The 12,957-nt window shown below is 39.8% G+C and overlaps 1 protein-coding gene across 7 annotated transcripts in view; it reads left to right on the forward strand.

Moving 5' to 3' along the window:
- Nucleotides 1–12,957, forward strand: part of C6 (complement C6) — an 85,413-nt gene that overhangs the window by 27,731 nt on the left and 44,725 nt on the right. For all 7 annotated transcript variants that reach the window (XM_087867913.1, XM_087867910.1, XM_087867912.1 and 4 more), the window contains 5 exons: nt 233–303; nt 3,719–3,881; nt 5,367–5,523; nt 6,998–7,142; nt 11,521–11,668. In XM_087867913.1, the coding sequence (XP_087724039.1) occupies nt 264–303; nt 3,719–3,881; nt 5,367–5,523; nt 6,998–7,142; nt 11,521–11,668 (653 nt within the window). In that variant the 5' untranslated portion in view covers nt 233–263. The remainder of the gene's footprint in view (nt 1–232; nt 304–3,718; nt 3,882–5,366; nt 5,524–6,997; nt 7,143–11,520; nt 11,669–12,957) is intronic.

Consider the following 12,957-nt stretch of genomic DNA (forward strand, 5'->3'; position numbering starts at 1 on the left):
ACAGCAGCAAACCCTCTCCTGTTTAGGCTTCCTCGTTGAAGCAGTTCCTCTATGGGAAGATCCCAGTTTGGGGGTTGGAGGTGGGGAGGGGGTTGGTCTAGTGGCTGCTTACCAGGGAAACTTCACGTTGTGTAGCAGCCTCGCTCCTCAACCAACCCTGAAGCCAGTGAAAAACCACCCAGTCTGGAGTTTGGGTCTGATGTTTAAGACACGCTATTCTGTCTGATTACAGGCTAAATTCTGTCCGGACACTCTTTGTCTCAATGTCCTATGGTTCCGTGCTGCTCAGGAAATCCAGGAAAGGTGAGTTCCTTACCAGTGAATGAAAATCAGCAGTCGAGCTCAGCAATCTTTAATTTTTATGATTCAAATAGCCCAGGGCAGTAGCAGCCTAGAGATAAGTAGCGGCTTATCTATGCATTGCAGAAGAAAAGCTTGGATCAAAAGCAAGGGAAGAAGCTTCAGTTTCTGTCTACCCTCCCCAGACAGCGATAATGGGTTCTGTTCTTTCTATCTCACTCAATGCCTAGCGGTACACAATGGATACTCAAATGTATGTCAATTCCATTTTAAATTGAAGGACATTCAGTCATATGTCAATGGTTTGGTTGCTTTTATTCTAGCATTTTTCTCTGAGTTTGTAGGGAAATGCAAAAATCTCGCTGATTTATTAAGAAGGAATGCTGTCAAGTCTGAGCATGTTGGAGAAACAATTTTTATATCTGATCTCATACTCTTGGTTTGAATGAAGACACTCTATTTTGGGGGCGGGGGGGCTGAAGTATTTTTTTTTTTTTTACCCCAACTGTGAAACATAAAATGACCACATTAAAATATAATCAGAAACTTGCCCTCTGGAACATTTGAGGGAGCCATATTTCAGTAGGGCAATTTGGCAATACCTATTAATATTTTAAATTTCATATCATCTACTGCTAGGAACACACCACTGATCCCATGGATATACAACGAAAGTATATGAAGATACAATTCAAAGATGTTTATTGCAGGTGTGTGCACACTAAATGTTTAAAATTAGGATAATAGTTAAATCCAATGTAATACATCCAGAGGGTATAAAAATGTGCAGCCATTAAAAGAATGACGAAAGATCTTCAAAGTGTATCAATGTAGAAAGATCTTCAAAGTGTATCCTGCTGATTATGTGACTATGTGTGGGAAGAGTTTCCAGCTACAGGTAGACGCGAACTCCAGCCTTATATCTTTCTTTCTGTTCTGTTTAAAATTTTCAAATATAGGCATGTGTTATTTTTGCTGTTTTTGAATGTCAGCAGGAATTTTCTGGTTGATGAAATTATAAACCATCTTAATTTTCTTCTTCATACATCTTGATACAGTTTATAACTTAATAAATGTTATCAAAGAAATAAGAGGAGGACTAACTAAATGACAGGTGTTTTAAAAAGAAATCTGAATCTCAAAAGGTGTAGAAAAATATTTTTTATTTCAACCAACTATTCCAACAAAGCTGAGATAAAGCACTTATGCTACAAACCACCGGTCTTGCTAAAACAATGGAAGACAATCGAACAGACAAGTTCATTTCTAAAGTCTATGAAATACCTTTAATTTGGCGGAAATTTCAAGATAGTTTTACAAAAGTGGCTGTAATTATAGACTCACGTTATGATATTCATATTTCATAAAAACTCATTTCTAAACTATTTCCTAGACTCAATTCAAAAATATTTATTCATTATATGCTATTCTGGCTCTCATTCTTCTAAATGCTGAAATGAATAAAACAGACAAAAGAGATCAAGCACCACCGTGTTTACATTCTAATGAAGAAGGAAAGAGGGAAGAGGAGATATTTATTTGCACTTCAGTAACAAGTTGTATATCAAGAGGGGATATATAATGAAGAAAAATAAAGCAGTGAAGGGGATAGGAAACACTGGTGGGAAATTACAATTTCAAATAAAATGGTCAGAGATCTGATTTTATTTGTAAGATGAAAAGTAACTAAAGCCATATTTCTAAACCGTTTTGAATGTGAATAGCCTTATTTAGTATCAAAACATAACTTCGGCCTCACATGATCCTTGCTTCAACTGAGGAGTCCCTAATTTTGGAAAATGCGTGAGCAACAGCTACACTTAAATTTGTAACACTCTTAAATGTTATTACTAACTTGAAAAACCAATTTTTATTGAGTGATGATTCCATGCCAAGGATTGTTCCAAGCACTTTGCATGGACTTTCTTACTGAATCCTAACAAAAGTCTTATGAAGAAGGTAGAGTGTTGTTGCTGTTTTATAGATAATGAAACTGAGACAGATTATCAAGTGAATGGTGGGCCTTCTGGGCAGCTCAGTCAGTTAAGTGTCCAACTCTTGGTTTCAGCTCAGGTCATGATCTCGGGGTCGTGAGATCGAGCCCCGTGTCTGCTTGTCCCTCTCCCTCAGCTCCTCCCTGCCACTCTAAAATAAATAAATAAATCTTTAAAAAAAAAAAAAGAAGATGAATGTCTTTAAATGAAAGTTACTCTATTAATTACAGCAGCATTTTCTCCGTGTATTTAATCATGTCGCACATTTTGTTAAGCTATAAAGACCAAAATAGCAACACTGGGGGCAGAGGTGGTCTTGCAAATTCCTTTCAGTAGCTCACAGATCCTCAAGGCTCCAAGGCGCACAGAGGGGAACCGCTGGGCAGAGTTTTCTCTGGCAGTCAGCTACGTCTGGAAAAACCCTCCTGGGGCCTGCGTGGTGGAGGTCAAGGCATCTAGATGCTCCAGTGACACAATCATTAGTGTGATCAGAAATGCAGTGAAGGGTCACACCTCATCCAAGAATGACGACGCCTGGGCGCCTAGTTGTCATGCAGTCTCAACGTTATTGCCTCTCCTTAACGCCCGGTTTCATCATCCATAAAATGAGGGGCTTTAACCTGGAGATTTCAAAGGTTCATTTCAGCTCTAACTTCTATGACTCCATAAGCAGAGATAGCTGGGCACTGAACTTTCTCTTTAGCAGTTTCTAAGATACCAGGAAACTGAATACAGCTTCCAGAAAAATGCTCCAAACTCCTTCTCCAGCCCCAATCCCTGAAAAGTATGAAAAACTGCAATGTAATTGAAGTTATTGCCCACACAAAACGAGCAGTTGTTTTGAAAAGTGGAAGATTAGAGCGTCTGGGTGGCTCAGTCGGTTGAGCATCTAACTCTTGATTTTGGCTCAGGTCATGATCTTAGGTCATGAGATCCAGCCCCACATGGAGCCTCACGTGGATTCTGGTGATGGGCTCCATGCTCGCTGTGGAGTCTGCTTGTCCCTCTCCCTCCCTCTGTGCTCCTCCCCCTGACTTGCAAGCTCGCTGGCTCTCTCAAATAAGAGAGCTTTTTTTTTTTTTTTTAGAAAAAAAAGAAAAGTATAAGATTATATAAGAATTTCCATTTTGGAATGAAATGTGCTACGAATGTACACTACGGTACTTTGTCTTATAGCCTATCACCAATGGTCCAGAGAAACTTACTAGAACTGGGAGCTGTAACTCTGGGAATATCCACTCTAAAAAATTTAAAAGTAGGATTTGTAGTCATGAGTATGTGAATTTATAGATATTAACTAGCCTTAAGGAAGGCAGGGAGATGCAAATGTTCCCTAACGTCGTATCTGATTTTGTAACTGAGAATGACTTGTAAAGTTTTACTCCCAACAAGGGTTTGATATGTATTATATCATTCCTCTTCAGGGCTTAGAGGCTTTCAAGGCATGGCCAGACACTCCATCTTGTATTTTATCCTGCTGAGTGCTCTGATTGACAAGTGCCAACCCTGTTTCTGTGATCATTACCCGTGGGGTCAGTGGTCCAGCTGCTCAAAGAGTTGCAATTCTGGAACCCAGAGCAGACAGAGGTGGGTATGAGCTATGGAGATTGTCTTTGTGCCATGGGAAACCTCACCGACTGACTTAGCAGTATCAAAAATGCCACACTAAGCAGTGGGGCGGGGCGGGGGGGCAGGGGAGAAAGTGTGTGTGTGTGTGTGTGTGTGTGTGTGTGTGTGTGTGTGTCTCAAAGTAAGAAAAAGTCATAGAATTTGATTTGGATGGAATTTGAGGTCTTTTCCACGTAAGGTTGAAATGCAGTCTACATTTGTTCTCTCCATAAAATCAAGGAGCTTCAAAGAAATTTAATTAAGAATATGTGCAATATTTTCTGTTGACTATTCAACTTACTAAGAATCACTACTCAAGTCTTTTTTCAATCAGTGTATAACTCTGCTTGCCTACAGTTAGTGAGTTAATTATAGAGAATTTTCTACTCATTAAACTGAGTCTAACAGGACCTCAATTGAGCAGCACTATTAGCTATTAGCTTGATTGTTGGCAAGTATGAGAAGGCAAAAAAACTGTTTACTTGATAACATTCAATAATTCAGTCTTCTCACTGATTCAGATTATTTATCCCCCCCAGTTTCTTTAAATCTGCTGGATGTTTCTGTTCCATGGAGATGCTCACAGAACTTGGGAAGAAAGTCATATATTTAATGTGTTTTAATTATTATAGCTTTTTAGAGACCTATTTTAGAAAACTATTTTTACATGCACAGTGTGAGTCTCATTCAGGTCAACAACTGACTTCCTCAATAAACCATCCACCAACTATGTCAAGACTTTTAAGACTCCTTCACTCAAAAATCCCTCTGTAGCTCTCCACTGCCTACCAAATAAAGCACAGCAATCTATCTGGCTCGTCTCAGCCAGCCCTGCCCAGGCCCATCCCACAAGCTCCACCAGGGACATGTCCTGCTCCTCTGCGTCTGATCTTGACAAATGCCTTTCCTTCCACATGCCCTTCCTTTTGATGCCTGGGGGAGTTACATGAATTTTTCAAGATGTATCTCTTCTATTATTTTCCCTTTGACTCTTTGGCCCCACAGCACTCCGCTCTGTCTCGTTCATAATACTTATCAAACTGTGTTGTCATATTTTAAGGAATTTGCAGGAACTTTCTTTTTTCTTTTCTTTTCCATCCAGTCCCTTCCAGGAATTCCCTGAGGGCCAGCTTCATGGATGTGTGACCTATGCAGTCACACAGGGTCACACTGAGAAGGCTTCCATGCTTGGCTTAATGCTCTGCCATTAGTGTCTTAAAATTCTTAATAATTTTTTAACAAGAGGCCCCTCATTTTCATTTTGCCCTGGGCCCCACAAATGATGAATCCAGTCCCGAGTTCCATTAAGCAGTAAGAACTGCACAGACGCCAGCCTGCCTGATTTTCCATGAAAACCTTCTTTCCTTTTATTCGTTGTGGTTAATGTTCAATGATATTTTTCTTATGGGGCTGGAACCACAGTGAATATATTTGTTCTAAGCAGCTTTCTCCTCACTATTACAGAAAAATAGTAGTTGATCAGTACTATCTGGATAACTTTTGTGACCAGCTTTGCACCAAGCCGGAGACCAGAGAATGTAACTGGCAACATTGTCCCATCAACTGCCTCCTGGGAGATTATGGACCATGGTCAGACTGTGACCCTTGTGTTGAAAAACAGGTGGGTGACCCATAGGCATCTTCAGGAAATCTGAATCACAATGAAAGACTTGGAAAACCTAGCAGAAATGCTCAATTTCTTCAATTTCTAAAAACAATCCATCCAAGCTTCCACTGAGGGTAAATTCCATTTAGCAATCCTTTTTTTTTTTTTTTTTTTTGTGGGGGCAGGGGGAAGACTCATTTACATGTTTTACTATCATATGAGCACCAAAGGGAAATTCTGCCCCAATATTGGCATTGTACTTACTGAGCTCCGAATTCCACTGCCTATTCCCTCTGAGAGCTCAAAAAGTAAAAGCAGATGCTAGAAAATGCGGATTTCAGTCCAAGGTTTAAAATCAGAAAGGAGGGACATTAATCAAAAGACTGACTCTTGGCCCTGCCTCTATGTTCCCTCTCCCCACAGGAAAGTCCCTCGATTTGTTTATTGTTCCAAGCTGTAGTATTTACCCACCTCAGCTCATTCCTGTAAGGGCATCGGCCCACATAAACCCCAGTCACAGCAGCGCTGAGCATTCACACATGAGGGGGAAACAGAAAGGAACTCATTATGGACTACCCCCTCTCTGAGGGAAACTGTTCTAGCCCCTTTACTTATATCATCTTATTCAAACTTCACATCAGAGTATGTTTTCCTACCCTGTTTACAGATGAGGAAGTTATAGCTTCCTGGGGAGTAAGTAATTTTCCCAAGAATATACCTCTGATGAATAGAGGTGCTATATTTTGAACTTGGATTTTCCTGACTTCGAAGTCAGTACTTTTTGATCCTATCCTATTCCTATTCTTCCCTGACTCCCTGTTTTACTGTTCACCATTTAAAATCCTTTAAAATGTGGAGAATGTGTCAACCTTATTTTCCATGCTGACTTCCTCATGCAGAAGCACCCCCGAATCCTTTCAAATTGATCACTTCACACTACCTTTGAGATACGGAAGTGCTAGTGTGGGGTGCCTGGGTGACGCAGTCAGTTAAGTCTCTGACTCTTGGGTTCAGCTCAAGTCATGATCTCAGGGTCGTGGGTCAGGCTCTGTGCTCACAAAGTCTGCTTGAAATTCTCTCTCCCTCTCCCTCGGCTCTTTACACTTGTGCTCTCTCTTTCTCTCTCTCTCTCTCTAAAATAAATAAATAAATCTTACAAGTGCTATTGTTACTGCCTGGAATATTTGCTGCATGCATGATACTCAGTAAATATTTGTGCATTTGATTTATTTTCATATGGTTTCAGAGTTAGAAGTCTTAGAAACCTATTGTCCTGCTTTTTCATTTTACAGTTTGGAAAACTGAGGCCCAGAGAGGTGCTGACTTTTCTAAGGACACACAATAATGGAATTGGAAAACTCATTAGTTAATTTAGGAAACATCACTGGAGGAAGAATCACTCCGGTGATTGAAAAGCCCAGTTTTCTTAGATACATTTTGGCTTTGACCCTGCCTCCGAGTTCCTCACTTTCCTCTCCTTTCCTTTCAGTTTAAGGTTAGATCCATCTTGAGGCCCAGTCAGTTTGGAGGACAACCGTGTACTGAGCCCCTGGTGACCTTTCGACCATGCATTCCATCTAAGCTCTGCAAAATAGAAGAGGTTGACTGCAAGAATAAGTTCCGCTGTGACAGTGGTAACGTACACCAGAAGATGTTCAGTCTCCACTAAGAATGACTAGACTAGATAGAGTTATTCCAGTTGACTACCAGTAAAAGCCATGACTGAGAAGTCCCACTATATGTTAAGTATGGGGAGACAAGGGTGTTATGGTACCAACTGCCAAGCCATTCATGCATGAAATTACAGCTTTCAAGCTATAATCATCTTGCCCATGCACCTGATCCATTTGCTCTTGAAGTACAGGTGCCCAGGTCCCTACGCTGTGATAAAGAAGGATGAAGAGAAAGCAGGAGGAAAAGGAAGAGAAGGCAGATACTCGTAAACATCAGCTATTAATAAGTACAAATCCACAATCAGAACCAGCAGCTGAAAATGAATGACAGATTTAGAAGATCTTCAGTACAGTTTATTAAGATAAGAATATTAATATTAAGGTATTATGTCAGGGGGATACTAGGATAATGTGACGGAGTTTCTTGGGTGGTCCGTTGAATGGTTCCAAAGATAATTCCAAAGGAAAGATTGAAAATGCTTTAAACAGTGGCGACGCTCCCTTCAAGTCCATTACTCATTCAGTTATTTAAGTTTCATTAGATTATGAATGAATATACTTGAATATACTACTTAATCATATGTAGTCTCTTGCTAATTAATAGCTCTTCAACACCACCCTTTTGAACTCTCTATATCTGATGTCTGCAAACTTTTTCAGTGAAGATCCAGACAGTAAATATTTTAGGCTTTTTGGCCATACGTTCTTTGTCGCAGCTGCTCAGCCCCGGCACTGTAGCCTCAAAGCTGCCATAGACAGTATGTAAACACGCGGGCGAGGCTGTGTTCCAACCAAATTCTACTTACAAAGACAGGCAGCAGGTGAGTTTGGGCCCTGCTTCCTGCCTTCAGCCATAGTTCACTGACCTCTTCTCTAAATAGTCAATTTGATGTTAAAATTGGAATTCAGATTAATAAAATCCATATCATTTCTCGTACTCTGGAATACAATGAAAAGTAAAGTATTTATAGCTAAATAGCAGATTTCAAATTCCATATAAAATTGACCCCAGACTTTAGGTCTAATGCTTCTCTCCTCTTGCTCCTTGTTTCCTGCCTTCAGCTTTGCCGACCTTTTCTGAAAGTGGGACAAGAATGCTGGCATCAGGATTTTCTCTCTGTGGCCCCCACACCTGGGATATGAAGGTGGCACATGGATAGGGAGATGCACTTCATGGCTACGTGCATAAGGTCATGTCACAAGTTGACAGAAGAGGGAATACGAAAACAATCTTGCTGGCAATGCCCGAGTAGAATACAGATGCAGGCGTTAAATCCAGAATATTAAGATAGAGGTTTAGAATTGAGGGGCAACTATTTGAAGCTCGAAGAATAGTTTTGGAACCAATTACGAGAAAAAAACCCTTTATACAATGGATGTTAAATCTATGAAATTTACTACAGAAGGGTTTTGTTTGGCCAAAAATATTCACAAGTTTGAGAAGGCTTCAGATACATCCATGGCCCACCCATTCATAATGAGCAATTTCAGGAAAGCTAGTGGCGTAAGGACAGGTGATCTCTAGTTCATCAGAAAGTGATAAAATATATCTGCTGCATGGGGCACCTGGGTGGCACAGCGGTTAAGCGTCTGCCTTCGGCTCAGGGCGTGATCCCGGCGTCGTGGGATCGAGCCCCACATCAGGCTCTTCCGCTATGAGCCTGCTTCTTCCTCTCCCACTCCCCCTGCTTGTGTTCCCTCTCTCGCTGGCTGTCTCTATCTCTGTCAAATAAATAAATAAATAAATAAATAAATAAATAAATAAATAAATAAAATCTTAAAAAATATATATATATATATATATATATATATATATATATATATATATATATCTGCTGCAAGTGATGGGAAAAAAACAAGCCATCTGACTATTGATATGTATATGCAATGTTTGGAAAGCACCTGCTACCCTGAGCTCTCTTAGTGACCCTTGCTCTGCTGTCCAGTTCCCTTCACCAGGAATCCCTAGATCTTCCCATGATCCAGCCTCTAAGTGGCTGATCCCTGGCAAAGATGTGGTTGGCATCCATTTTGATCGGATGGTGACATGACCTATTGATTGTTAAATATGCCACTGAAGATTGTATACTACTTTGTTCTTCTAAAATCACCCATTAATGCCACTCTCAAAAGGAATTAAAGGTTGGATAGACCATTATTTGATTCCATAAGGATGTTTGGCCTTCAATTAGCAAAGAACCATTTATCCTAAAGAGAGTTTCCCTTTTCCCTTTCCTCCCTCATGATTGCTGTTCTAGTCCCCCAAGACTAAATATATGATTTTAATGCATACATGAATCTTTGAGAATTACCCATGAGGCTAATAATCCCCACATGCACTATGCCAACTCCTTTCTCAAAGTCCTAATTTTAAGCATAAAGAGTAGAGAATTTGTAGCTCGTTATAAAGATACCATACCATTGCAGTAACACAAATTAGTTCAAGTAAATGGGAAAAACAGGTACAATTTCTTAATGATACATAGCTCCAGATATAAAAATCTAGATTCATGCATTGGCTAAAACACGGTGACTTCTGTAAATCCTGCACTATCCAAACTGCCCTTACCCTTCTGGTTCCTTCTTTGGTATGGAATATATTTACAGCTTACAATATCTCTCCCCTTGTGATTCCTATTCCATTGAGTTTCTGTGGCCTGGAACCATTCTCAGCTGTGTCCTCTCAGACCTATATCACTCCTGCCACCCATTTCTAAACATCACTCAAAAGACGTCCTTGCTTTCTTCCCTACCCTTGCTAATAGGTCCTCTTCAATATCCCCAGAAGTACCAAATGCATAGAATTTCTTATATCCAAACATATCTGGTACCTTGCTCACAAAGCTAGGCTAATGAGAACTATACCTGGCACGTACATCCCTACCTCTGCCTGATAAAATGGGATTTCCTTTTTTTTTTTTTTAGTGTAACCATATCAAAACTTAGATTTGCTGAAATTTATAAGTGTGAGTTTCAAAACTTTTTTAAAATGTAATATTTGTTCTTTTTTTTTCCTTTGGAAAAAGCATCTGTATTTCAAACTAAATTACACATTCTTTTCTGCCCTGAAAAAAGCAAACAAATGAAACACTAGAGATGTGCTATTTTAAAAACAGAGCATCTTTCAGGTTATATCTTTGGACTCACAGACATCCAATTTCCTCAATATATTCAGTCTTGTTTGATTATGGTGCTTATAACTATAACACTTTATAATCATGGTCCAGATACAATACAAAATTTTGAATAATCAAAGAAGGAGCCTCAATTACTTTCATTTTTCTCTACTTTCTTATTGAAGATTATTTACCCAAAGAGTTGAAACTAACTGCTTTCTAGGAAACTTTCTATTAATAAAAAAAAAAACTTAATTCAGCAGAATACCTAATTTTCCCAAGCATTTTGGTTAGTCAAAATAGTTATGCACAACTGCAGTGAGATGCTGATCACAAGTTAAAGTACTGAACCAGATAATCTTGAGTAACACATTTAATTCAATCTCCTTGTCAGCGAGATCTGTACGTAATTGTACAGATGCCAGCATCTCTGATTATAGACGGGAGGCTGAGGGACAGGAGAGGAGCTGTCATTGTCCATAAGCCATTTCAATTTCTGTAATATATCGATATCCATTGATTCTAAGGATCCTTATGAAATTCAGCAAATTTACAAATAGGAACTATCTAAGTAAATGGGGTTGGTGCTATTTTGCAAATTCACTCACTTAACCTGCTACCTAACACTATAGTGCCTAGTAGTTAAAAAAAAAATTGTCTTTTTAACTTGTTCAAAAAACAATTAGATATAATAAATTTATGTTCTTGAACATAAGATTTAAAAAATCGCATAGCATGACTCCTAGGTGTCTGGCTTCTTAATAGAAAATTTTAGAGATGCAATAGATAGTATCATGTGTATCTGTGTGAGTGTATGTATGTGTATATTAAATTATAGTTCTTCTTTTTAAAATTAAAACAATGATCTTGAGTTTGTTGTTCTGAATCAAAAGTCTGAACCTACTGTTGATTTTTTCCTACAGAACATGATTTCTGCAGCAAGCTCACTGTAATGGGAAGGGATTCTAGAATTACCTCTCCTATTTAAGACAATTGGCCCAATGGTGACTAAATAATTCTACAGTGACTCTTGTAATCCTACAAAAATAGGGGAAAATATTGGTTTGGCATCCATTTCCCTGTTTCCTAAATCTGTATCAAAAATAATGAAAACTTTCCCTCACCCCTCTCCCTTGAAATTTAAAGCACTCGCTCGTTTCAAATCAATAACTATCTTCTCAAATAATCATGTGTCGTTAATGTCCGTTGCTTTTCTTGACCAGGCCGCTGCATTGCCAGCAAGTTAGAATGCAATGGAGAAAACGACTGTGGGGACAATTCGGATGAAAGGAACTGCGGAAGAACGAAAGCCGTGTGCCCAGGAAAGAAGCAGCACCTTCCCATCCCCAGCGTACAGCTGATGGGCGCTGGGTAAGTAATGTCTTTTCATCGTTTGTGGGAGTAAAGTCATCTCAGGAGGAATGAGGGGAAGCAGCTGTGAAGCCACGAGACACATGATTGTCCACCTTCCTCATTAACCTCTTGTGACTCCCGCAGCCCAGTCCCCCGCACGTGGCTGCCCGGCTCACGCAGTGTGTAGCCATGAGCCTCACTCCCGGGGAGTAAAAGAACTTGGCCTTTTCACCCTTAGTCTGTACCAGGCAGTGCTAGGGGCGGTTCATAAACATGGTTTGTTTCCATTCTCATCTGTCCTTCTGACAGCTCGGGAGTGAATCAGGCAAACCAGTGCAAGGGTGGGTTCCTGGGGCTGGGTCTTGAATGGGTGAGTAACCAATCAGAAATGCACAGTTTCTTCATCTGTATGTTGGATGACTGCAAACCGATTTGAAGTTCTGTCCTAAGAATTCCTAATTAGAGTTGATTTCTGTGAAAGTGCTTCAATATCATCTTATCGATGTATAGAAATGGTTTCCTTCTTTTCCTTTCCCTGGAAGAAAACTTCAGCCCTGAACTCCCACTGATAGTGGAGAAACAGGGTATCAGAAAAGTAGGCTTGTGACTATAGTGAAACTCAACACACTGAGGAAGGAAAACCAGTCTGCAAGCAGGAGAGGCAACCCCAGAGTCAATATGGGAGACCAAGCCAGAACAGAGGGGCGAGGCAAACATAAAAACCGAAGGTGATTCGAAAAACAATAGCAAGAAAAGTAAGAGGGTAAGAAGTGAAGCGAACCTGACAAAGGCATTCAAACCTTCTCTCTCACACGGGCCATGTGATGCATGGGTAGGTCAGGACAGTTTAAAAGCAGGAATCAAACCTGCATTACCATCTGGTCTATTTGCTCAACTTACAAACCAGGAAACTTAGACGCAGAAAGGTTAAATAACATGCCTACCAACTAGTAAATGGTAAAACCAGAATTCAAATCTAGATTTCAAAACGCAGGTCATTTCTACCATTACATTCTGGTTTAGGACAATATCCACCGTAGAAATGAGAATATACTGGAAGGAACATCAGCAGACCATGCAAACCTCCTTCCAGGCTTTAAATAGTGCTCAGAAATTCTGACATTCCTGTTTTGGGTCATGAGGACATTGGAGGTTTGGCAAGGGATTCTAAATTCATTGGACTGAGCCAAAGTCTTTGAAAACTTTTGGAAATAAAAAGAGAAGTCAATGAAAACAGAACTAAGCTTTAGTTGGAAGCATGAGAAAAATCAGTAAAGGTAATCTCCTGTACTCTCTTGTTCCCATGA

The sequence above is a fragment of the Ursus americanus genome, chromosome 15 (genome assembly GCF_024610735.1).
Source record: "Ursus americanus isolate L20-20 chromosome 15, mUrsAme1.1.p, whole genome shotgun sequence".
NCBI lineage: Eukaryota > Metazoa > Chordata > Mammalia > Carnivora > Ursidae > Ursus > Ursus americanus.